This window comes from Pogona vitticeps, chromosome 7, assembly GCF_051106095.1.
Source record: "Pogona vitticeps strain Pit_001003342236 chromosome 7, PviZW2.1, whole genome shotgun sequence".
Taxonomy (NCBI): Eukaryota; Metazoa; Chordata; class Lepidosauria; order Squamata; family Agamidae; genus Pogona; species Pogona vitticeps.
This window is the reverse complement of record NC_135789.1, coordinates 28,652,557-28,679,158: the sequence shown is the minus strand read 5'-3', so window position 1 is coordinate 28,679,158 and position 26,602 is coordinate 28,652,557. Positions and strand designations below refer to the sequence as shown.

At 43.4% G+C, this 26,602-nt stretch overlaps 2 protein-coding genes and 1 long non-coding RNA gene across 11 annotated transcripts in view; 2 read left to right on the top strand and 1 right to left on the bottom strand.

Moving 5' to 3' along the window:
- Positions 1 to 26,602, top strand: part of LOC140701746 (uncharacterized) — a 443,504-nt gene that overhangs the window by 6,537 nt on the left and 410,365 nt on the right. The window lies entirely within an intron of this gene.
- Positions 1,827 to 5,758, bottom strand: LOC144584057 (uncharacterized). Its single transcript, XR_013538072.1, has 2 exons — positions 5,681 to 5,758; positions 1,827 to 5,573 (listed from the first exon to the last, which is right to left on the bottom strand). It is a non-coding gene; the product is annotated as an uncharacterized LOC144584057 (long non-coding RNA).
- The window catches only part of VEZF1 (vascular endothelial zinc finger 1), a 29,774-nt gene continuing 21,185 nt past the window's right edge, over positions 18,014 to 26,602 (top strand). For 5 of the 9 annotated variants that reach the window (XM_078379276.1, XM_078379275.1, XM_072978478.2 and 2 more), the window contains exon 1: positions 18,015 to 18,621. In XM_078379276.1, coding sequence (XP_078235402.1) covers positions 18,589 to 18,621 — 33 coding nt within the window. In that variant the 5' untranslated portion in view covers positions 18,015 to 18,588. Of the gene's footprint in view, positions 18,622 to 26,602 lie in introns of all 9 variants that reach the window. The other 4 variants (XM_072978477.2, XM_072978474.2, XM_072978479.2 and 1 more) reach the window with 2 other exon arrangements.

The following is a 26,602-nucleotide window of genomic DNA, read 5'->3' as shown; positions in this document are numbered from 1 at the left end:
GAGTTTGATTCCCCACTGGACCTCCCGCGAGTACAGCCAACCTGCATAGCCTTGGGCAAACTGCACGGTCCCATCCTCCCCTTCGCCTGCCCTAGCAGAAGGGAATGGGCAAACACTTCTGAGTACTCTCTCCCTGGAAAACCCTGAAAAATAATTGTTGTAAGTCAGCATTAACTTGTTGGCACACAATTAGTGTTGTTTCAATAAAAGCGAACTCCTTGCTAGGTTCATAGAATTTTACTAGGTGCTGCCGTTTTCCATTTGTAGCCCTCCTGCGTTTCTCTGCTGATTTCTTCCATTCCTTTTGCCTCACTAACAACCTATTCAATAGGAAGAGGACAGAAGCTGCCGGGTAGGGCCAGAGGCTGCGGACCATCCGTCTACTCCAGGGGTCGGCAACATGCAACCCCCCCAGATGCTGTTGGACTGCAGTTCCCATCCGCCTTAGCTAGCACAGCCACGCATGGGAGAGGTGGGGACAATATCTGGGTAGCCATGCCTTATTGCAATGTGCCATCAAGTGCCCCCCCCCCCGACCCAGGGCGATCCTATGAATTCCACCTCAAGCTGACCTCCCTAATTTGAAATCTCTCAGAAGCGAAGGGCTGCTGGAGCCATCTAGTGGGGGAAATATTTAAATGCAGCAAAGATTTGCTTGGCTCCCCGGGGTCCTTACACAAGACAATAGCAAGGGCAGGAAAACCTCGCAGCCCTTTGTTTGGTGACTCGGGAGAGAGAATCGAAGAAACCACCAACAAGGCTGGAATTTAGTTTGACGTCGATACTCGTGCTTGCCACCTGCATTTTGGAACTAAGAAACAGACCTGGCACAGACATCTGCCATGGTTTGGGGGGACTTTTATGGGTTCCCCCCCTGCACTGTCCACAGTTTATTGGTGCACAGCCTGAAGAAGACAAATATAAGTTGAAAGCTAGCTTTTTGTTTTAGTGGTCCATCTCATCACGTTTCACCCTGTTTTTGTATTGCCTCCAGATGTGGTTGGACTCCAACTTAGTCTTAACTAACCAAGGGTCCGTCCACACTGTGAAATTTGGTGCTATACGGCCAGCGCGTAACTGGTCCTTATCTTCAGTGCAAGACACAGCGGAAGTCACTGCCACGAGAGTTGTGCTTTGTTGGTGCTTTTGCTGACCTAGCCCTGCTCCAAGTAATCATTCTACTCTGTTTTGACAATAATAAGATCTCTTGATTTAGTGCCGCCCAAAGAAATCTTAAATATACATTTTTAAATGCCTCCAGAGCCTGTGAAATGTAACAGAGAATAAAAACAAAATCTCACACAAACCGCTTTTAGGCTTTAACCTTCAGATTGTGGAAGATTTCTCGCAGCTGCATGCAAGATTCGTAAAGATCTGATGGGTAATGCTTTAAAGCTTATAGCTTTCCTTTAACGCTTTTCCCCCTTTGTTTTAGTATTGCGACTGACGTATCACTTTAATTGGTATTGTGTTCAATGTCTTCTGCTGGTCATAGACGGTAATAATAATAATAATAAGCTAAGCTCAACCACTTCTGAGTATTCTCTACCTGGAAAGGGTGACCATGTGTCAAAATTAACTTAATGGCACATCATTATGATGATGATTAAAATGTGCAGCTCTGGAGACTGCAACTGAATGTTGCCCTGTTGCACGCACTTGTAAAAGTAGTGTTAGTGGTGCAGAAATGAACATAACATCTAGGCTGTGAATTAGAGATATGGATGTTGGCCAGACGTGTTTCAGGCTGACTTACATATTAGAGAAATCAGATTTCTAAAGCATCCCACCTTTAAGACTGAATGCAAATGAAAGCAAAATAATTGGCAAATAGCACCATGGGGGGGGGGAAGCTTTTACAAGGCATTCAGACACATCATGCATTTAAGGGGCTTCATTTTTCTCAATATGGGCTATCGGTAAGGACTGTTTTCTGCCCTTGGATGGGTTGTTTGTATCTTTTCTGATCAATCAGTTCATCCTTGCTCCGTGCGTGTGTTGCATGCGCACTCGCTCATCCACACACTTACCACGCCAAAGGGAGAAGACACTGTTTTTGCACAGAAACAGTTGCACTGTGCAGTTATATTTTTATATTTGCATATTTCCCCCACGTGAAAAGTTAAATTACTTGGCGTGTTCATCTCCCTGCAGAGCTAAGCTCTCATGAGGGGTGGCAGGATGCTTGCTGTGTAGTTTTTCTGGGCCAAGAAGACCAGTTTTTTTAATCAAATGTAAGCCCCAAACTTCTTCCATCGCCCTACCCCTGAGCTGCACACACTTTCAGAAACAGCTTTTTAAAACAACAACAACAACAACAAAACAATCCTCCACTCAAAGCGATTGCTTGGATTTCTGGGCCAGAGTTTTAAAAAAAAGCAGTTGCCAGCCAGGTGGCATTGACACTGAATCCAGGATCCTGTCCCAGCTAAAAAGGGCCGGTTCTTCTGGGCCAACATAGCTGGTTTGGTCTGTGTCTAATGGGAGAGACAGAGGCAGAAAAAAAAGGCTGTTTTATAGACTGTCTCCGGGAGTCTTTCACGGCTCCTTGTTTGGTTTGCAGCCCTGCAAACGGTCCCTGCTATTGTGTGGCAGCTGCTGCTTTTCTGCGTCCCACCAGCAGTGCATGAAGAGTTTCTTGTTTCCAGTGGAATTCTAGCCATCCACACTAATCTTTCTTTGGCCTTTGATGTGCCTGTGAATCCTCGCCTTTGTCCTCTTCCACTCTTGGGGCCTCCTTCCCGCCAGAAATATTTCTTTGCACTTCCCTCTTTGCTCAGAGAGAGCCCTTCGGCAGAAAAATCTCTCTCCAACTGCTGTGCCCGAACGGCACATTTATGTACAATTTGTTGCACACAGCCGTGGACACACACACACACACACACACACACACACACACACACACACACACACACACACACAGAGTGCATAGGTGTGTGTGTGTGTGTGTCCCACAAGGCAGAATCAAACGGCATGTAGGCGCCATTGAAATAGGCTAAAATCTTTGTTTCAGTGGGATTAGTCCAGATCAGCTTTAAAAATCAAAAAAGGAGTAGGGACACGTTAGCATTCTCCTTCAGGCATCCATGGGTGTCGGGCAAGCTCTTACATACACGGGAAAACTTAATTTGCTTTCTTTCATATCAAACTTACAAGGCATTTCCAAAGAGTGGTTCTGGTGAGTCACAAAATGTCTTCAAAATGCCCCGTGATGCCTTTGTGAGAGACAAGTCTTTAAAAAAGGGATTTGCAGGCACAACAGTCCCAAAAGTAATATTTCCGAGGCCAGCCTGTGTAGCCCTGGGCAAGCTGCACCGTCCCAAGGCACCTGCAAAAGAAGGGTGCACTGAAACAACGTCTAACTACTCTCTACCTAGAAAAACTTGGAAAGAGTTGCCATAAGTCAAAAATGACTTGACAGCCCATCATTATGAGGATGATGATGAAGAAGAAGTATTAAAAGCAACAAAATATAAACCATCGCATGATTAGTGCATGGTTAGGGATCATGCCACTTTTGGGCAGGCCAATTTACCTTAATATAGTCCACTTTATGCAAGGGATGTGGTGACGCTGCGGGTTAAACCGCAGAAGCCTCTGTGCTGCAAAGTCAGAAGGCCAGCCGTCATAAGATCGAATCCACGTGACAGAATGAGCTCCCGTCGCTTGTCCCATCTCCTGCCAACCTAGCGGTTCGAAAGCAAGCAAAAATGCGAGTCGATAAATAGGTACCACCTTGGTGGGAAGGTGGCGTTCCGTGTCTAGTCGCGCTGGCCACGTGACCACGGAAACTGTCTTTGGACAAACGCTGGCTCTACGGCTTGGAGACGGGGATGAGCGCCGCCGCCTACAGTCGGACACGACTGGACTAAATGTCAAGGGGAACCTTTACCTTTTTAGTCCACTTTATATTGCTCTTGATTTCTGAATGTTTGTCACTATTCCGTGGCATTGTGGGGGGGTGGGGAGCCCATTCTTTCTAGTGAAGAGAAGCAGGATAGTGTCGTGGTTACAATATTTGCCTGATATTCATTAAACTTGTTAAGTTCAGTATGTGAATTGAGTTGATTCCTCTAGCAGGGTAAAAGAAAGTCCATAATTCATCGTGAGACATGAGTGGTAGAAAATAATAATAAAAAAAGTTTCACTACTTACAATAGAAGAGATTAAACAGCAGACTGACAAAACATGGTTGCTGGCAGCAACAGGCCTCAACAGACTCACTGCTTCCACTAGATTCAGGAGAGGGGGAAAAATGCTCTCAGCAGAGAGGCGGGGCTCCCTTTGAAATCAGAGGCAGGAAAGGAGCAATTGGTTAGTTCTGGATAGATTGACAATCACTGCAGCCCGGAAAGCTCCCTCCCAGTCACATCTATTAGAGGCAGCCTGTGAGATTTGCAAAACCTCTAACAAGAGATTTATCTGAAGCACCTCAAACTCCGTATATATACCAAATGTAATATTTGGATCGGCGCATAAGAACGCGAGAACTCTGGTGGAGTTTATGAGCATCTGGCCCCTTCCAAGTTCTTTGCTCCATTTGCTTTGAAAAACCAAACTCCAGGCTGTTGTGATGTTTGCTCAAAGCATTACTGTTTGTCTCCTGGGTGAGAATTCGGGAATGTGAAAGAGGAGAGAATATTGCCAAATATCAAAACCACACCAAGGTGATCGCTTTATTGCACCGAGCAAGCAAACAAGGGACAAAAAATGCCAGCTGTCCAGAAAACTATGCCTTCAGCAGTTCCATCAAGGATTTAGGGAGGGAGGGACAACTCTTAGGGCTTAAGATTTTTTCCTTTTTCCTTTTTTTCTCCCTTTATTTTTCCCCCCAGGATGTTTTTGGATACAAGAGCGGAACGATGCTCTGGACAACAAAATGGGCCTCATCAGGCGGTGCAGTGGTGTCAGATTTCACCCTGTAGCCCATAATCTTACAGAGAGCTGGACAATTAGGGGTACAATATTTGGTCTTCCACCATGAACTCAGAGCTGACCCAAGTCTGCCTGTACAGAAAGGCTTAGCAAGTAGAAAACAGCCACCAAGACAGTCGTTTACCTTTCAAGGGCTACAGGTAATTTAGAACAAGGGATTAGGAAAAAGGACGTCTAACTGGTCCAAATGAAATAGCTTTACCAATTTTGCTGGATGCCCTCCCCCTCTCTGGTGGTATAAACTCTTCCACTGTAAATCCTATTTAAGAAGGCTCAATGTGGGCATCTATAAAGCACATCAGAGTAGCAGTAGTGGGGGAGGGAAAGACATTCCAAAATCCACACTTAGGGGATACCTTTGTTAGACGCAACCTCTCTCTCCCCCCCCACCCCCGGCCATGCTTTTGTCACTTGCCTAATGAAGATAAAACATTCTCGAAAGCTTGCACTTGTTTTGATTGGCCTGAAAGAAGGAAACCTCCTTAATATGGATCTGGGAAACTGCGCTCGGATGGCAAATACCGGATCTTTTACCTCCCATTTCCGAATTCATCTCTTTGATTCTCATTAGGCTGCGGTTCCCCTGGATACACCTGATGCTTCGCACGTTCCCCGCTGTGCAGCAGAATAACCCTGGTCTAGAAAAGGAAAAAAGAAATGAACAAGAAGGATGCCGGGCGCATTGCTGAGGCTAGGTGTTTACTTGCTGCTGCCATAAACCAGGTCTCCCTGGGTGGTCATTTACCTGCAAAACATTCGCTTTCCTGAACGGCAAAGTCTTGAGCTTTTGCCCTGAAGTCCAGATTGAATGCTGTGAATGAAAGATGCGCTACAGATGCCATGAATAATCACACGTATTAATCCACTTGTTTCTTCCACATACAGAGCGGCAATGAGGTCCCAAAGCTTGAAAAAGACCTTGAAGACCTCCTGCCACCCAAAGCATGGCATGAGATGATTTCATATTCATGTCCTTTTCAAGCACCCCTTTTCCACCTTAAGAACTAGAAACTTGTGAGTGGTAAAGCAAAGCTTAAGGGCAAAACCGTATGAGACACCGTTAAATTAATGAATGAGGTGTAGCTGGCTTAGGAAAACGGAGTGGCTTTTAAGCAGTGGCCTTTGCGGGTAGTAAAGGCCATGCTGCCTCCTATGTGTGTACATATATATGCGCATGTGCGCACCATCTAGGGGTGTATGTACATACCCCATGTGCCATTGACAGCATCCTGTCTCTTCTACATTGGCCATCAGTCTACATTGCAGACGTGCCCGGCAGGGGAAGACGAAGCCAACGCGTAACGAAAATAAGCCTCAACCTGTTTTGTAGCAGAGTGCTGTTCCGTCATCTTTAAAAGCTAGCAATTTGGCTTATGAAAGTGGAGTTTTCTGCTGATTCATCCTAGTAGAACAGGAACAGATGCCTGGGAAGCCCTGGGCGCTGAGTCATAAATCATAGGAACACCTCACCTTCTTTCTGACTGCCTATAAACAGTCTCACACCTCCCGGCAGCCCATTAACTCGCAGCCCTGATGGGTCTGTGTGGAACTTCGATCTTTTAGCAAAGCCCTGCTTTGCCCGAACTGCAGCTCGGGGGGGGGGGGGAGACTGAATTTAGCTTTTAGTGCTCGTGCATGCATGTGTGGTGTTAAATGACAGCTGTAAGACCATTTTCTCAGCTGCTCTTGCAAATCTTTTGTGAACTTTGCAGTCTAAGGTGAACTTCTACAGGGTCTGATTCACCTGCAGAACAGCTGAGACTCAAGTCTTTCTCAGTAGGACTGAGGAAACCAAAAGCCCTAGGAAGCATCGGTGGGAGATGATCTGTACTGCACAGACCAGGGTTTTCATACCCTGCGTCAGTGGTCCCCAACCTTGGGCCTCCAGATGTTCTTGGACTTCAACTCCCAGAAATCCCGGCCAGCAGAGATGGTGGTGAAGGCTTCTGGGAGTTGTTGTCCAAGAACATCTGGAGGCCCAAGGTTGGGGACCACTGCCCTATGTGACATGTTTCAAGTGTTACCCTGTTTCTCCTAAATTAAGACCTAACTTGAAAATAAGCCCTAGTGTGATTTTTCAGGATGCTCATCATATAAGCCTTACCCCCCAAAATAAGCCCCAGTGAAGTGAAACCCCCACCCTCTACCCTTGTGCAGCAACCAGAAGAAGATGACATGACTGCATTTGAATAATGTTTCACTCTTCGCGCTGCAAGCTAACTTGCAGCCATGGGAGCGTACCACAAGTTCTTATGGAACAAGGCGCTCCCTTCACTCCAATCAGCACAGGATGAATATAAACCGAGAGGCCTGGCCTTTCATCAAGAAGCAGTGGCTTTAGCTCGCCAAGAGCGCATCACGGCTAGACACATCGTAGAGGCACATGGCCACTGCTGTCGCCCTTAGAAGGCATGCCTGGTTACGCACTGCACATATTTGTGATGATTCCCGCATGCGTATTGAGGACTTACCCTTTGGCAGGGTCGGCCTCTTCGATACCAAGACGGATGAAATTCCTGACAACCTGCAGAAAAGGAGAAAAACTGCAAGATCTTATAATACACAACTCTACTACAAACCACAACGCTATCAATGGCGTCGACCAGACCCTTCCAACAATACAAACCATTTGTTGACAAACAGAGATACTTACCACGGTCTGCACTCATCCTTCCAGCCTCTCTAGAACAATCAGTGTCAATGTCCACATCATTCTCTTTGTAGACCTGACAAGAAACCAAAGCAACATTTTTGACTCTTAACCAGCCCAGTTCTCTACTCTTCACTCCCCTCATACTTATTTGACTCACCTGGCACCTCATTTAACATCGTGGGCGACCATCACCACAGACAAATGTGGGTACTCACCATCATCTCCCATGGCTATGACTTCTGACCGCCTTCTTATGCTTAAGACCCTCTTCCTTGTTGCCAACTCCTCCGCTCACAGAGCTTCAGAGATCGCTGAATTTCGCGTTGATCCTCCCTTCCTTCAATTTCACCTGCATAAAGTCACCGTTTACCCTGATGTGACTTTCCTCCCTAAGGTTGTCTCAGATTTCCACCTTCGTCAACCCATTATCTTACCTACTTTTTTTCCGTCGCCTACCTCCAACCTGGAATGCTCTCTCCACCTTCTGGATGTTAGGAGAGCACTGGCTTTTTATGTCTCCAGATCTGCGTCTTTCCGCAAATCCAAGAGACTGTTTGTTTCTACACACTTACCACATAGAGGGTCTCCTGTTTCCGCCCAAACTATCTCTAAATAGATAGTGGCAACTATACGCCTTGCGTATCAATAGGTGAACAAGCCTCTTCCTGCTGGAATTAAGGCTCATTCTATAAGGGCACTAGCTACTTCTACAGCTTTCCTCGGGTGTTTCTGTCCTGATATCTTCACAGTTGCCACGTGGTCTACACCGTCCACCTTTGCTTCGCATGACCGTTTGGATCTATGGGCAAAGTCAGACACAATGTTTGGATGAGCGGTTTTGTCAGCTGTTCTTCCGTGACATCCCTTCTCTGGACAGGTAAGCTTGCTAATCACCCATTAGTGTGCATTCACAGAGACCACGAAGAAGAAAGAGAGGTTACTTACCGTAACTCTCGTTCTTCAAGTGGTCATCTATGAATTCACACTTCTCGCCCATCCTCCCCTTTGCCCATCACATCAAAATTTTTATACAGCAGCGGACTTTGCAGGAACTGAGGCACTTGCCAGGATGGGTGGACCACGTGTACTAGGGGGGCGGTCCTAGCAAACAGTGTTAAGCTCTAGAAGATTCCGGAAAGCCTGCGCAGGCACAGATAAAACCCATCAGTATAAATTCACGGATGACCACTCGAAGAAACAGAGTTACGGTAAGTGACCTCTCTTTTTCATGGAGGTAAGATGCAGAAAAAGCTTACATGGCTTGAGTTCTACATGTCAAGCTGTTGTTAAAAGGCAGAGGCAAGGATGCTAAAACAAACAAGGTCGCACCCTTGAAACGTTTAGGTTAAATAGGAAGTCATTGTAAATAAAGAATAAAGCATTCATAAGTCCAGAACCAGTTCTTCATATATATAGACCAAGTATTGTGTAACATAAAACCAACAGACCAGTAGCATGCCTTTGATCGCTCACTCTTGGGTAAGCGTACTGATTTTCCATGATGAAGAAGGAACAATTAATCCTAAAGGCAAGAACGTTTATTCATCTAATATCCTCACAACATTTTACTGTAATAATGCAAATTATTTCTATATATATCAATAACCCATGGTATGGTATCATATTATATTGCTAACATTAAAAAAGTATGGATTTATTGTGGAATACCAAGATTTTTGTGGGCCAAGAAGAATAATGTATGGAATGAAGACCAGGAAAATGACAAAGCACATAAAATTTAGAAAGTTAGGATTGTTTGGCTCCATAGTGACGAATTAAACATCCAGATTCTTACAGGTTATCATTCCAGGTAAAATAAATGGAAAAAGGGGTGCAGGAAGGAGAATAGGAACGGGGTGGGAAGAATGGTTTAGCTGCAATACAAGATGGTTATTTACAGGTGATTTATGAAGCATCAGAATAACCACGCTCGTATCCCTAGCAAAGGAGGAACGAGAAAGAAAATAATACAGTAGGAATTGCCATTTCATATAATCAATGCATGATATAAATGTTAATGTGCACATCCTTTGCATAAATCAACAGTGTTTGTTAATTTAGCTGTTGATGCTATATGTGTGTGTGTTTAGTCGTTTAGTCGTGTCCGACTCTTCGTGACCCCATGGACCAGAGCACGCCAGGCCCTCCTGTCTTCTACTGCCTCCCAGAGTTGTGTCAGGTTCATGTTGGTTGCTTCGCAGACACTGTCCAGCCATCTCATCCTCGGTCGTCCCCTTCTCCTCTTGCCATCACACCTTCCTAACATCAAGGTTTTTTCCAAGGACTCTTTTCTTCTCATGAGATGGCCAAAGTACTGGAGCCTCAGCTTCAGGATCTGTCCTTCAAGTGAGCATTCGGGGTTGATTTCCTTTAGAACTGATAGGTTTGTTCTCCTTGCAGTCCAGGGGATTCTCAAGAGTCTCCTCCAGCACCACAATTCAAAGGCATCAATTCTTCGCCGGTCTGCTTTCTTTATGGTCCAGCTCTCACTTCCATACATCACGACAGGAAAAACCATAGCTTTGACTATTCGGACTTTTGTTGGCAAGGTGATGTCTCTGCTTTTCAAGATGCTGTCAAGATTTGTCATCGCTTTCCTCCCAAGAAGAAGGCGCCTTTTAATTTCAGGGCTGCTGTCTCCATCTGCAGTGATCGTTGATGCTATATACTACAGTATAATAGTAATGGTCCTGTGCTGTTGAGTCAATTCTGACTCATGGTGACCCTTTCCAGGGATTTCTAGGTAGATAGTACTCAGAAGTGGCTTACCATGCCTTTCTTCTGGGGGCATCCTGCAACTCTGCAGCTTGTCGAAGGCTACACAGGGTGGCTCTTCTCCTAGGAGGCACAGTGAGGAATTGAACTCCCAACTTCTCCTAACGCACTGAGCTATCCAGCCAGCTATACTGCAGTACAGGGAGTTACATTTATGACCATAGGATGCCATGTTATGAATCCACCAGTAACAGTAAGGTGATGGTCTGGGTTCCATACTGTCATCTGTGTGCACCCACAATATATTATTCTCCCCAAAGGAGGGACATATGATAGACTCCCTTTAGCATCCAGCTCTTTCGGCTGGTTCAAAAACGTTTCCGTCCAAGAAAATATATTTGCTGTTCACTTCCCATTAGTTTTGGCCGTCTCTCCAGGGTCTGGCAGTAGAAGAGAGGTAGTTTGTAGCTGGGGGGGGGGGAATTGAAGGATCACAACCAGGGGAGACCGTAGAAGGAAAGCAACATCATGAAAGCCGAGTATTCTGTTCTGAATATAATGTGCTGCTGCTTAGGTATGATGCCTCAAAGAGACTTCGGGCTAGGGTGTCTAAAACAATGGGTTCCTGTTGTTCAGATCCACCTAAGATCTGTGTGCTTCACTATACAGTGGTGCCTCGCTAGACAGTTACCCCGCATGACAGTTTTTTTTTTGTTATACATTGACTTTTTGCGATCACTATAGCGATTTGCAAAACAGTGATTCCTATGGGGGAATTTCACTGGACAATGTTTGGTCCCTGCTTCGCAAACCGATTTTCGCTAGACAATGATTTTTGACAGCTCCCTCCGTGCTCGCAAAACGGGTGTTTTCGGGACCTAAGCTTCGCAAGATGGCTATTTAAACAGCTGATCGGCGGTTCGCCAAGCGGCTTTCCTATGGCCGATCTTCGCTAGACAACGACAATTCTTCCCTATTGGAATGCATTAAACAGGTTTCAATGCATTCCAATGGGGAAATGCTTTTCACTAGACGATGATTTCGCTAAACAGTAATTTCAGTGGAAGGGATTATCAACGTCTAGCAAGGCACCACTGTATAGCCCAGCATCAAAACATGTCAGGATGGTGGAAAGAGAGAGCTAAGACATCTTTGTGGTGGCAATTGTGGAATTCTTCTCTCAAAGGAAGCTAGATTGACCATTTTTTCATTTAATTTTTGGTGTTCCCCAATAAATGGCATAAAACCTAGATTCAGTGTTGGATTTTAGATGCATCAGCTCTGTGTTTACAAGACTAGATTTCTCCTGCATTCAGTGTTGCCAGACGTGATGTTTTAAATTTTTTTAAAGGTGCCAAAAGATTTACACTATAAATCGTATTGGGGTACACGGATATAAAGCAAAGGCTTTGTGCAAAAGTACTCGAATGCTCCTAAATACAACAGGCATGGAAATCTTTCCTAGTTCATACCTCTCTTGAGAGTTACTGAAATGACCATGAATGGACAAGACTCATAGAGCCATCCAAGATAGTTTCCCTCCAATGCATATACGTACTGTGCCTTCTTATTTTATTTTGCAGAAGATAACACAGACACATTCTTACTTTTTTGCTTTTAGATCCAGCTCAAACGACTGCAAAGAATAGTGGCCTGCTCCTCCCGCCCAGGGTTGCTTATGTTAGCTTCAATGCCTCTCGGCTTTTGTATTTAATCCAGGTAGTGTCACAGATTTCTGCAGCTGGCCTCTTTTCTTTCCCTGCATTTCCTGGAGGTTTGTTTTTAATTACTAGCCGAGGCAAGCATGAAAAGTCAAGGAGAGGTGGCAGCGTGCCTGTCGAAGCAGCCGAAAAACATACATCCACCATACGTGAAAAGGTGAATCAATTGAGCTAAGAAACGGGGAAAGCAGTAAACGGATCCGTAGCGGTCCATCCACCCTTTTGCCTTGTTTGAGCTGCATCGTATAACCTTCAGTGTCTCTGCATCATCATAGCTGCAGACAAGTTTTCTCCTCTCCCTCCCTCTTAAATGAAAGTCATATATCCCTGGTGGACTGCAGACAACGAGAACAGCGTTTAATGGGGCATCTCCTTGTCAAAGCTGCTACATCAGCATCTTCCATTCCACTTTCCTTGTTTTTCTGGGGAAATGGAAAAAACTATCTGTGTGTCTGTGCAGTGGGGATGTTGGGGGGGGAGGAGACACCTTCTAGTCAGCAAAGGGAGGATATATGGCAGCTTCTTTCCCTTTTTGGCTCTGCAGCTTTACAATCCCTGGACTTTTGTCTCGGCTCTTTAGAAAAATATATATTTCTCCCTGTCCTCCATAGGTGAGGCTGGCACACTGCATTATATGACATCCGCTCTTGGAAAATAGAGATGTTTGACTCTGAGGATATCCTTCTGACAGATGCTGCTGAAATGCATCCGTTGGAGATGTGCGCACACACACATACATACAAGAGCTAATGAAATACATTCTGTTAACATGCAATGGGTGCTTGGTGCTAGCCTTGCATCCAGTCTGTTTCCTGCTTGTGGCACCTGCCACGCTTTGCCTAATAGTAGGGCCAGACCTTAGGTAGGGGTTTTTCTTTTGATTGCGCAAAATGTATTACTGGGAATAAATAGCTCCCAGAGGAAAGCCAAAACAGATCTGTTTAGGGTTACCAATTGTTTTTATTTTCTTGACCTCGTCTTCTTGTGTGTTAACAGCCACTGCCCTGCAGGAATATAACAAAGCTAAGCTTTTATGTAGCATGGCGCCCTATAAATAGTGATGTCAAATGCATCCCCTGCTTAATTTCTGAGTGAAAACTTTGCTGTTAACAATAGAGGAGCAGCACGGAGGAAAAAGGAGGAAGATCTAGATATCCCTTTAAACTCCCAGAAGGGTTCACTATCAGCTGTGCTGGCCAGGATTTCTGGGAGTTGTAGTCCAAGAACATCTGGGGGCCTAAGGTTGGGAAGCGCGGCTTTGATTCTGGCGTGGCCGATGTGGTTCCAGGTCCTGCCACAGTGAATGCCTGGGCAAGCTGCCTGGTTCCTGAGCATCACGAGAGGGAGAAATTGGTAAACCAGTTTTAGGCCCTCAGAGATCCCAAGGACGGTTGCAATAATGAGAGTTTATTCGATGGCACATAATTACTGTATTTTTCCATGTATAAGACTATACTTTTGTCTAAAATCTTTAGAATAAAAATTGAGGGTCGTCTTATACACAGAAGTAAGCTGAGAACAAACACAAGTGGAAGGGAAAGCAGGGATCAAAGGGATCCTGCAGAGCTTTGATCCCTTTCCCCCTACACTTGCTAAGTCCCACTCAGATTTCTTACTTTTGGGTTAGAAAAGTGGTGGTGTCTCATCCATGGGAGCGTTTTATTCATGGAAAAATATGGTACCGTTACATGGCCTGGATGTGTGTGAACTTCCGATAAATAGCTTGCTAACTCTTGTCCTAGACTAAACGAGCTTATGGCTTGATCCTGCTGGATTTTTTATGTTGAGGTGCTGCATGGTTATACTCCTCCACCACCCGCCTAGTCTTGCGGGGTAGGTGGGAACAGCTGTATACTGTATTTATTGCTGGCAAAACTGACCAGCTGCTGTTTTTGGTTATGGTTCTTGGTTGAATGCTACTGAGTGGCTTGATAATCTGCCCCCTTGCTCCTGACGGGTTGGAACTTGCTTTAGAAGAACATGCAGCCTTGAATTCTGTATTCGAGGCTAAGCTTTTGTGTCTTAACTGTCAACTCTACCCAAGTGGCCGTATGGCTTTCACAGCTGACTTGGATCCTTGGCATTGTCGGTGCCAACATGAGGGGCTTGTTTAGAGACTGTGTTTAGAGACCGACTTAATTTGCTGCTTCAAGGCTCGTAAACTAGCTTGGGGGAAAGGCAGGATCTAGAGACAACTGGTTCTGTTTTGATCCTCAAATGACTTAAATTTTGTTTATTTGTTTTTCCTCTGGAAGATTGCAGTGACTGTGGTTAAGGCTGGTAAATCTGGATTCATTTTGCAAGGCTGTCCTGTTTCACCCTATAGGATGAACCAATCCTGATCCCCCCTGCACTAATGGGATATGGTATATAGGTAACAGAAAGTTTGTGGAGCATGCAGCCTTCACAACCAATACTTGCTACCTTTTTTCCCTTTAAAGTTTTAGTAGAGAAAGTCTGTGGTAGAAATGCTTTGCTCGTCTCTGGTTGTAGGTTACAACCAGCTTTGGAAACCAGCTTCCAGGGCCAGGATGGGAGTTCTTCCACATCAAACAGGCTATAACCAAATAGTGGTAATATTGTGTGATGCCCAATGGAAGGTGTAATAGGCAGCTAGTCTTGAATCAGTACCCACAGCTGGGAATGGGTTTTTATTGACTTCTGCTTCACTGTAGCCATGTGCCATTAAGTATATTCCAACTAGTAGTGACCCTAGTAGAGGTACAGTATGTCAGTATTTAAAGGCGGGGGGGAGTTTACCAGTGTCACCCCAAGGTGAGTTTCCATGGCAAAGCAAGGATTTGAATCCAGGTATCTTGAGTCCCAGTCCATTTCTATCCACTACGTTACTCTCGCTGTGTGTGTGTTTGTGTGTACTGTATATACACAGTATGTATACATACATACATACATACATACATACATACATACATACATACATACATACATACATACATACATACATACATACATACATACATACATACATACATACATACATACATAATGAGAACTACTGTAGATAGCATTTCAGTCAAGGATTTTCTGGATCAATTTGAGGGATCTGTTTGTCAGTCACTCTTACAAGTCTATTTACCTATCTATATCAGCCTCTTTTTTTAGCCTTTCAAAGCACACTTCACAGACAGTAAGTCCTACTGAACTTTCAGATTTTTGAATATGTAAACATGGGATTGCACAGTGGGCCCAATTTCTGTACTTAAGGGCATTCCTGAGGATGTTCAAAAGGTCAACCTTCTGTTGGTGTGATATTGTCAACTTCTTTATTACCACATCAGAATGAATGAATGAATGTAATGCTAAGAGTTTTATTGCACTTCGATGCAAATGGATTTTAGCCCCTTAGGCTAAATTAACGTGCCCCTACTGTGGGGTGGAGACTTTTTAAATGGCTACTTGGGTTGTATTTATAGTGTTGAGTGAGGGTGTATTTTTCAGTTTTATTTTTCTGTGCTTGATTTTGTTGTGCACCACCTTGACTTTGTTTGGAAAAGGGCAGTATAAAAATATTTAAAATAAAACGAAGCAACCACATAGCTATAGCCCATGTTTCCTGTATTTCTGGGCTGCTACAAAGAGGTGGCAAAGTTGGCTTTAATTGTGTGGTCAAAAACAACTTCCTCTTTCAAAGCGATATGTGGTTTTGATTGATCAAATCACCATTATGAAGGTTTAAAGAGGGAAATGTGAGTGTGTGCAAATGTGATTTGATTGCCAGGTATCCATTGTTCTCAAACACCAGAGTGGATCTGTTTTACCTGTCTGTATACTAAATAAAACACTGGCAGCCACAGAGATTGCATTACTGTGATGTAACCATGTATAAGTGATACCATAAATTATACACATAGCCAGAGGACGGATATAGGTACGTGTGATTAAGTTTGACATTGGAAGCAAAAATTGTAAGACCACAGAAGGAAAGGAACCTTCCTTGGTTTTAATATGGAATCTTGATAGTTGAGCTCATAGAGCATGTTAAAATTTTGAATTGTTTCAAAAGGTAGCAACAGTGCAATTACATGCACTTTTTAATAAATGACCACTGTGGACCTTGAGGGAACGACCTCACCACCGTGCAACCCTAACCATGTTTGCTCAGTAGTAAGTCCTATTAATGTTAATTGTCTTTAGTTCCACATTCATTTAGAACTGGATTCCAATCTGCATCACAATTTTGTGGACATTTGCCGCTAGTGTTAATTGGATTAACTTCAGTGTTCATTTAAGACTGGATCCCAACCCAGTCTAGCAATTATATGAGTTTGGAAGCAGTTAATAATAATAATAATAATAATAATAATAATAATAATAATAATAATAATAATAATAATAATAATAATAATAATAATAATAATAATAATAATAATAATAATAATAATAATAATGAAGAAGGAGGCAGAGGAGGAAGAGGAGGAGGATGTTTGGAGCAAAGGGACTGCTGCCTAAGGTGCAAAAAACGGTGGAATGAATTTCTAAGAAATGAGACTTACTCCTGAGTGAATATGGGATTATATTTCTTTAGCACATCCAATTCAACTTTTCAAGAAAGCAGATCCTGTTGTGAAACAAATTATTTTTAGCATGCCATTCCAGGCATATCTAACTTTAGCACTGTACCTTGCCATTAGAGTAGGCCTATTTAAATCAATGGAACTTAGGGAGAAGTTGATTCAAAGGGCTTAGGACACTAAGCACCAGGATTTTGGCCAGTGAGTCCCATAAGAGTTCAATGAGTCTTACTCTCAAGCAAATGCCTTGCAAAAATCCCAGAGAGATGGTATCTTTTCAGAAGCAGGGGCAGATTATTATTATTAAAAAACACGAGGCACAGTCAATCAAAATCAAAAACATTGACTGGTATAAGAGATATATTTTGGTTAAAAATGGAGTATCTGTTAAAATATTGGTGCAGGATGTGTGATATTCTTAATATTGACATTTTTGTAGCTCTAATGGTGTGACGTCTGAGATCTGTAAATGCTTATAACACTGGGTGAAATTTCTTGATATTGTTCCCAAAGCCCCAATATCTACGGGGACCACTGAAGTGTGTTTCATCCACAAGCGAGATGTTTTGATTGCCAGGTCTCTGTACTTTTGTTAGGTTTTACAATTATTAATTTTTGACTCTATATTATTATTATTATTCAGAAACACCAGGCACAGTCAATCAAAACTATAAAAACATTGACTGGTATTATATAACAGATAAAATTGGTTAATGATAACAGTACTACTACTGGTAGTAATAGTAATATTGTAATAGTAGTATTATTAATAATTATAATAAGAGCACTACTAGTAATAGTAATAATACTATTATTATTAGTAATAATAATACTACTAATAATATTAGTAATAAATTGTAGGCCTGCTTTTGTAAGGGATTTTTTTTCTCCACTGAACACCTGGTGATTTTTTGTTTAATTTGTTTTTTTTGTGGAGGGGGGAAAGAAAGGGAATTCCTTCCTCATCGTCTTTTGAGAGGAATGTCCCCCCCCTCCCCCTTAGAGGCCAAATCTGTCCTCAGGAAACTGTGTGTGTGTGTGTGTGTGTGTGTGTGTGGAGGGGGGACGACGACGCTGAGGTGAAGGAGGCGAGCCCGAATTGACCAGCCCTGGCCTTCACCCTCGCCCTCCTTCTCTCTCCTCCATCTTCTGAGAGCTTAAAAAAAAATTCTCGAGCGGGTTCCCCCCCTCCCCTTCCACAGCCTGAGGAGAGCGGACTGTTCCAACTCGGGCCTCCGCGGGGGCGCTCCGCTGTTCTCTCCCCCCTCCCCACCCGCGGCCCTTCCAAACTCAATGAGCGGAGCGGCCTGAGTCCACGTCCAGCCCAATCCACGGAGGGAGGGGTTGGAAGCGCCATTTCCCCCCCCCCTCCCCCTTGGATTTCCAGGCGGCCGCCTCCGCGAAGGCTCCCCTTTTTTCCCCTCTCCATGGTACGGCTCGGGGGGTTAGCGGAAGCGCGGCCGCGGTGGCGCTGCCATGTTGAGCCGCCTCCTCCGCCTCCTCCTCCTCCGCCGCCGCCGCAGTAACAGCCGCCGCCGCTTGTGCTTTGTTGTCGGCTCCATGTAGCTGGGGGCCCCGAGGAGGGAGAAGAGGGAGGAGGAGGGAGAGAGGGAGGGAGAGGGAGGGAAGCCAAGCGGGCGGCCGAGAGAGAGAGCGAGCGAGCGAGAGGGAGGAAGGAAGGAAGAGCGGGGCAAGCGAGCGCGGTGAGGGGAGCCGCAGCCGCAAGACCAGGCCGCCGGGCCTGAGGAGGAGGAGGAGGAGGTGGTAGGAGAGGGAGGGAGGGAAGGAGGGGGGGAGAGGAAGAAGAAGAAGAAGAAGGGAGAGACCCTCTCCTCAGAGAACCACCCCCGGCCCAGCTATCACATATAAAGAAGGGGGGGCGGGGGGGAGGAGGAGGAGGAGAAAAAGAACATATATCTATATATATATAAAATATATATAATTTTCCACACGGCCCCCCCTCTCCCCGGTGGGCCCCTCACAGCCTCCCTCCTTCCCTCACGCCGCCGCCGCCGCCGCCGCTTCTTCAGCCATGGAGGCCAATTGGACCGCGTTCCTTTTTCAGGTGAGGAAAAAAAGAAACGGAAGGAAAAAAAAAATTCCCCCCACTCTTTTTTTTTCCCTCCTTGGATTTTTAAAAATTTAAATTTTTCTTAACCCCCCCCCCAAAAAAAAACCCACCACCCCCACCACAAAAAAAAATTAAAATAACAGCCACCCGAGGTCGTCCCCGCCCCCCCTGAGCGCGCGCCGGCCTGGACATTTGCCCCCCCCGCCGCCACCCACGAGACCCAACTCTCTCTCTCTCTTTCCCCCCCCCCCCCCGCATCAATCTAGGTCTAGGCCTCCCCTGTTCGTAAAAGGAGGAGGAGGAGGACTAAGAAGGCCGGCTTGCTCTTGTGAGGCAGCAATAGTGGGCGCCCTTATCTCTCTTTTTTTCCCCTTTATAGCCTCCCCCCCCGTCGCCTCTTCCCCCAGTATTAATACTCCTGCCCGGGGGTGGGGTGGGGAGGAATAACGGGAGCGAAGAGGAGGAGAAAGTAACTGCTCTCAGTCTCTCTCTCCCTCCTTTTCCCTCGCTCTCTCTTTCCATCGCTGTGGGAGGCCGGCTATAGCGCGCTCTTTCTTTCTCTCTCTCTTTTTTTTCCCACCTCCTTTTTTCCCTCTCTTCTCTTTTTTTTGCTCCCCGTTGCAAATACTAATTTTTCAGCCTTGCTTTTCTCTTCCCCACCCCCGAAACCACCATCCAAGCTTTTCAGCTCGACATATAGGCCAAACTGCAGCTCCTTCGGGTTTTTTTCTCCTTTTTTTTTTTAAAGGAGGGAGAAAGAGGAGGGATCGTGTTTTTTTCCCCTTTTCTTTTCAGAAAATAAGCTGATTTACTGGCGAAGGGTTTTCCTCCCCCACTCTTTATCCTGATGCAATGATGACCCGCCACTCTTGTTTTCTAAGTGTTCTCTGTTTTTCCCCAGTCCTTTATTATTTGCGTTTATTGAGTCATCTGTTTTATTTTTCTCTCCCTCCCAGGATCTCTGCTGCTTGGAAAAAAATTTTTTTAAGTGTTTTCTTTCATTCTACAAAATCCTCTTCCACCTCTGGCTTTTTTTAAACTCATCTTCTCCCTCCGTAGAGAGTCTGCATATTCCACCCCCCTCCATTTTTCTGCTCCCACATTCTTGATTTCTCTTTCTCCCCTTCCCAAGCTTTCTAGGACCCTTAACTAATCTTTTTTTCCTTTCTCCATTTTCTGTGTACTCTTCCACCACCTCCAGTTTTGCTCCTGCTGCATTCTTTCTCCACCCCCCCCTCCAGCAGTTGTTTAGGATTTTCAAAGTAATCTATTCCTAAGCAATTCTGTCTCTAGCCCCTTCTTCTTTATTCCACTGTCTGCATTTTTCTCCCCTGCCTGCATTGAACTGGGAATCTGAAGTTATTTTTCCTTCACTCCTACACTGCAAAATGAGAATCTGTCCAGTTTGCTCATTTCAGTCCTCCTCTCCATCTTGTGTTCTTTTGAGCGTGGTCTCTCCCATTACTTTGCTGTGTTTTTCTCTCTCGTTTCTTCGAGGCTCTCGGCAAAATTAATGTCTTTTTCCTTCCCTCATAAGTTGGTTTTGCTTGCTTCCATTTTGGTTTTGTTTGAATTTCTTGGGTTTTTTCATATTGCAGCTGACTCCCTTTACTCCTATCCCTGGCATCATTTTTCCCTTCAGTTTTTAAGGTGCCACACGACTTTGCAGACGAGTGTTCTGTATAATAGGCCTCTCTGAACTTCTTGCTTCGTGGTTGCTGCTACTTTTACTGGCCTCTCCACAACTATGTTATCATGGATGGTCAACTCTTTTTAAACAATGTTCATAGCAGTTTTACTAATTTTTAATTTTGTACCCCCTTTCTTGCCAATTTTGATCCTCTGTTCTCTTTGCATATTGAATTCTGCTTTACCCCCTTACTGTTGTCTTTAATATTTTTGAATTTTCCCCGCTGCTTTTTTGTCAACAGTTATGGTACTGTTTATGATATCTTTCACCTTTTATAGTGTTATTCTCCAATTTTTCTGTAATCTGTTTTTAAACTTTATTCTTCTTTATTGTAATTTCTTGGTCCTAAGAGGATCCCCTCAATCACAGTGTTGTGTTCTGTTCACCCCACATCTGATTATTACTGCTGTCTGGTTTTACTTGTTTCTCATCATCTATTCCTTTCTCTTTATTGCATCTTATATTTCCATACTCTACAGTTCATTCTTTTTCCCTTTTTTGTATACGTGTTCACGTGTTTCATAAGATTTTCTTGACTCTTCCAAAACTTACTTAATCTAGGCAGTAGTGTTTTACAGATAATGTTTTCTTCTTCCTCTTAACTATATTAATCTGACTTTTACATAAAGGCCTTCTGTATCCCTCACTCCTTATTTGGTAGAACTGCAGCACTGCGTTCTAGAACTTATTTTAGTTAATTTTTGCTAGAATATTAAATGGGCTTGAACAACGACAGATAATGTATTAATCTTCCTATCTGGCCTCTTTGTTGACATAGAGGTAAGAAATTCCCTTACCTGGATGCTAGATCAAACAATGAGTAGCTTTGGGGAAGAACATGTTAATGGAATTATTACTCAGAATTGCTCCACTTAACAGAGTGTTGGGGTAAATGATGTGTGTTGTTGGTAGAGAGAATATATTTGGCTTCTTCACAGATCTGATAGCCTGATTTCAAAGCATCCGTGCCCAAGAAAAATGTCCAGAGTGATTGTTCTCAAAATAAGAAGCATATACTGTATTTGGCTAAACAGCAGTCTCAATTAGCCCCTTCAGAAAAGAAAAATTCTTAAGAGCTGTTATAGATGGTAGAGTAGGATGTAGTAAAAATGATGCCCCATAGCCTTGCAACTCGAGTCTCTTGAAAGCATTAATCTTCTGTGAGGAATGCAGCATGCCAGACTGTTTCCTCCTGAAATCTGCAGGCCAAGTGAGAACCAGATTACAAACCATTCTCCTTTTTTAGCTTGAAAAAGTATACTAATTGCAGTGACTTTTCTCCTCCGCCTTTTTCCTGAATGTAAAATAATCCTCTCTGCAAATTACAAGCCTGCGTCATTTGCCCGTTGAGTCTTCTGTTCTTTTTAAAAAATACAAAGCATGACTCCAGTTTCAAAACATGAAGCGAAGGAATAAATCTATGGCAAATGCACTGCAGTGTCTGTCTTCTAAAGGAAAAAAAATTCTTCCAAGTACAAAGATGAGTCACTTGCTTTAGGTGCCCAGTTTTTTGGAACCTCGCTTAAAAAACAAAATCTGTTTCAGCCTAGGATAACAAGTGAAAGTTTTTTTTCACTCATGACTTAGATCTCTGTGTGCCTAGTATAGTTTTCATGCTAAGTATGAAATGTTTTTCTCACAGGCAAAAAACCAACTGTATTACTTCTGCAGCCCCCCCCCATGTTTTGAGATGATAACCTACTTACCGAAACCCCATCTCCATTGTGTGTAGGTTACAGGGTATTTTTTTTTGTCTCCCCCTACTCATCCCAGCTTCTTCTGTCTTTCCATATCTCTATCTAAAAGAAAGATTGGAATTGATATGTCTGAATTATGGTACAGTCCATTGATTTTGCAGCTCAGTTGATCTTCTAGGTTAAAAACAGCCTGCTTCAGTTGAGTTCTTTAAGGGATCATCAGCTTCGTGTGCCTCCATACTGATGATATGCCTCTGAGCATTTGAAGTGCAGATGCTCTTCTAAACCAACACAGCTTCAGCACTAGTTGTTGGATCTCTAATGGCTCCTTCTCGAACCCGAGTCCCTTCATATATTTTCGACTAGCCTTCCATTGGCCCATCCTAGTTGGGGCTGATGAAAGCTCTGTTCCAAAACACAGAAGAGGAGCAGCCGTATTGGAGAACTTTCTGAAGTGCTTCTCAGTAGACAGTGACTCTGTAGAGTGGTGATAGTCCATGTTTCATCCTTCTGCTGTGAAAAAGCTGAAACAAAGGGGAAAGAACTTCCAATCATTCTTCCCTCCCTTCTCTCCACTTATTTAAGCGAATAGGCAATAATTTTAGAATGCCTTATGAGACACCTTCATGTCTGCCTTGAAAATCATAAAGATTTTACACGGGACAAACGTTTAGTGGGTGGTGACCTCCTGCTGTCTTTTAAATAGTATTGATTTTGTTCACGTGCTGAGGTGTGTTACACTGAAATGAGGTGCAAATTTTAAATTTGAACAACTTTTTTATCTTTGCACAAACGTCTGAGGTGATTGCATCTCAAAGGAATTTTTGTATCTGCCTAGAAACTACAGGTTGCATGTTAATAAGGAAGATACCCATCAAATAGCACAAGCAAGGTATGACTCATTGATGCTAATTAGCTGTTCTGACATCAAGTCTTCAGTGCACAAAAATTCTTTCCCTCTGGCTCTGGAAGTTCACCATGCCAAGCTTTCCACCCAGGTCACAAAAATATTTTGCTGTAGGAATGAAGGAAAGGAAGCACAGAGCTGGGCCAAATAAAACCACTACTCGAAAGCTGAATAAAAAGGACATAGTGGTAGTTAGATGTAGTTTTATTCTTCATGCTTTTAGTCAGCCTTTAAGTCTTTATGTCTTTCTAGAAGACGTTAAAGATGGGATCATTAGGAATCACAAGATGTTGTATAGGCAACAGGAGGTGCAGATTATTGATTTTAGCAAATCAACAAGTTGATCTGTTGGGGTCTCAAGGATATGTATCCTGGTGCAGAACCTTTTAGGAGTATGAAAATCCACATTGTAATGCCTGGTTTTATTAAGTTAAAGTATATAATTACTAGGGGAAGATTTCTATGACATGTCATTTTTTTCCTGCAACCTATGGTTGAGTTGATTGGGTGGATTTGAACATGCTTATGAGTAATCTGGTGAGAAAGGCCAGATCAGTCATAAACATGTTTGAACTTGCTTATGGGCTCAAATGTAAGTTGCAGAGAAAATGTGAAATGTCATTGAAATCCTCCTAATAATTACTGTGCAGAGAATAATGGTTCTATGGGGGCTTATAGAGGCCCATAAAATGTAGCTACTTGAATCCTGTCCAAAGGATTTGGACTCTCTTTTAAACTGTACATTGTGGGATTGTAGTTTAAGGGTCAGCTGTTGGGTAGACTCAAGGCACATCTGTCCGCAAATTATTTTTTCTGTTATCTTGGTTGCCAGGAGGTCAAAGGGTGACATGGATGCACCCTAATCACTAATGGGCTAGTCTTGAAAGATTTGGCTAACAGTGGTGGGCCATCCCACATTATCTTAGTGGTCCTCTGGTGAAACTACTTGCTGGTCAGGTTTTTGGAGAGTTAAATTATATATGTTTGTATTAAAACACTTGTGAAAGACTAGCTGAAAGTAACTGTGGTATGACTGTGTAACCCTGACTGCTTATAACATTAGCAAGATATCTGGATTTAAATAAAGATTACCGGGGGGGGGGAGGCGGAATAACACTGAGAGTGTTGTAAACATGCCTGCTTCTCAGTATTGTATTTTTGGCAGCATTAGTTTTGTTGCCTAGAAAGGACTGTCAGTTTTTATCTGTATAATTATATTTGTGTGTTCATGATGTGTTTGTGTTTTTAAGCAGACATGTATACAGTGTGTTTGTGTGAGTAGTGTAATTTTATTTTAGATGAAATTGTGGTGCAAATTAGAACCTCATCAAATGTTCGTGCCATCATTTTCCAAATCTTCCATGTGAAGTTGACATACAGCCAGTGTTTACAGGTTTAGAATCTTTTTGGACAAAAACATGCAGAATTTTGGGGGGGATCAACAAAGTATAATTTGGCTCTTTGGCCATGTTCTGAAGGTTGTTCTTCCTAATGTTTTGCCAGTCTCTGTGGCCGGCATCTTCAGAAGACAGGAGTCAGAACTCTGTCTGTGCTGTGGTGCAGTTTGTTTGGATAGTTGAGTATTTATAGGTGTGGGATCAGCTTTTGTCCTTTTCAGGAAATGGGTGATTGTGGTGAGTGTTGTTGTGATAAGAGGGAGAGATGATCTGTCACTGTGATTGATGGATGTCGTTAGCTGATCTTTTGTGTGCAGTGATCACTGATCCTTATAACTGGGTAGAGTTTGTTGACCTTTTGCAGACTGTATTTTTCAGTGCTGGGAGCCAGGCTTTGTTGAGTTTCAAACTTTTTGTTGAAGCTCTGCTGGTGTTTGTGGATTTCAGTGGCTTCCCTGTGAAGTCTAACTTAATGATTGCTGGTGTTTTCCAGTACTTCAGTATTTTGAAATACAATGTAATGCCCAGCTTGTTTTAGGGCATGTTCAGCTACTGTGGATTTTTCTGGTTGTTTTAGTCTGCAGTGTCTCTCATGTTCTTTGGTTTTGGTGTGGATGCTGCATTTTGTGGTTCCAATATATACCTGGCCACAACTGCAAGGTTGTGTCATTTCTTAGAAACTGTCCTTTCTGGTTAAATGACAAAGCAGCCCCATTCACCTTCCTTTTTCATCTTTGATAACCTCTCCGTTTTTATCTATAAAAAACAGCTTGATGATCATTTTTGATCTTGGCTGCCCAATATTGCCTTTCAACTTTTTAAAGCCACCTTTGTAATGTTAGCAAGATGGAGTTCGCCAAGCTTGTCTCTTTGACCTGGACTAATAGGGAGGGCATAGCAAGGAAAGAAGTGACTTCTGTCCATATTGAAACTGGCTGAAATTCTGCCTCATTGCCAAATCACATCATTCTTGACTTGCAAATGAAACAGAATGTGGCAAACAAGTGAACAATCAGGGAAGCTGAAGAATCCAGCACATTTATACTGTCTTCTGATGTACTCTCAGCCTTTTGTGATACTGCCAGTGGATTGTGGAGAGCTAAATCATGTGGTCAGGTTCTTGGCTGCCTCTTTTATAAGAGGAGGGCTAGTTTACCTGAGTCAGACTTTCTAGTTGAAAAGATATTGTCAATGGCTTGGTGCCTATGAGAAAGTTGCATGTTGTAGACTAGAAGGGGGATCTCGAGAACTAGTTGCATGGGTCAGGGTGATTTAGGGGGAATATTTTCCTCAGACAACTACTGAGAAGGGGCTTTTTGAAACCAACCTATGGTGGCCCACAGTAAGTCACAGCCCAGTATTCTTGAAGGCTAGTACAAGCCATTTGCATCAGCCTAAGCAGCTCTCCAGAATCTTTGTTGGTTTTGTTTGTTCAGAATAGCAGACAAAACCTCCCTAATGCCATTTCCAGTAGCAAAGATTTGGGAAAAGCTGCACTTGCACCCTTGCTGCCCTTGGACATGGGCTGTTGGGAGAAGAATGTGATGGTTGTCAGCAGAGACAAAAGAGTGTTTCTTCCCAAATGTGTCTTTAAAAAAAAAAATTATTAAGTCTTGGTGGATGCCTTCAAATGTCAATTTCACTCATTTAACACTTGGTTCTGATTCAGTCACAAGGAGGGGTGCTTGCAGTTTAATTCTGCTTTATCCCAAATACAGGAAACAAAGAAGTACCGGTATATAACATGTCAAAAAGGTAAGAAAACCCTGACAGACCCTTGAACTATGTATAGTATATGAAAACCAACCTTAGTGTAGCTATAACTTGTGATACTTGGTTTGCCCAATGCAATCAACTGATTAAAAAAAACCCCGTAAAATGGAGAGGAAAATTATAGGATCTAATGTTAGGGATAGAATTTTTGGAGTTTCTTCTTTAGAGAGAAAGTTCCAAGCCGGGGTAGGAACAGGAAGGTTAGGCAGAGCTAGGCCTGCCTAGGCTTCAAAGCCTTCTTGTTTAGACTTTTCTCTCAGGCAAATCACATTTAAATGTCTGAAAGGTATCTGTCAGATAGAGCTTCCAGAATGGAGAATTGTAGGATTTGCAGTACAAATTAATTAAAAAAAAACATATCTCCATCTAATGTTGGAACGATGGGAACAAACTCAAGTAGTGAAGTTGTAGACAAATGATTCCTTGCCACATACTGAGGCCAGTTGTCTTTCTTTCTCTGGCCCTTTAGGGCATCTTGCATATTCAGTCATGTATTTCAGCTATTTGAATT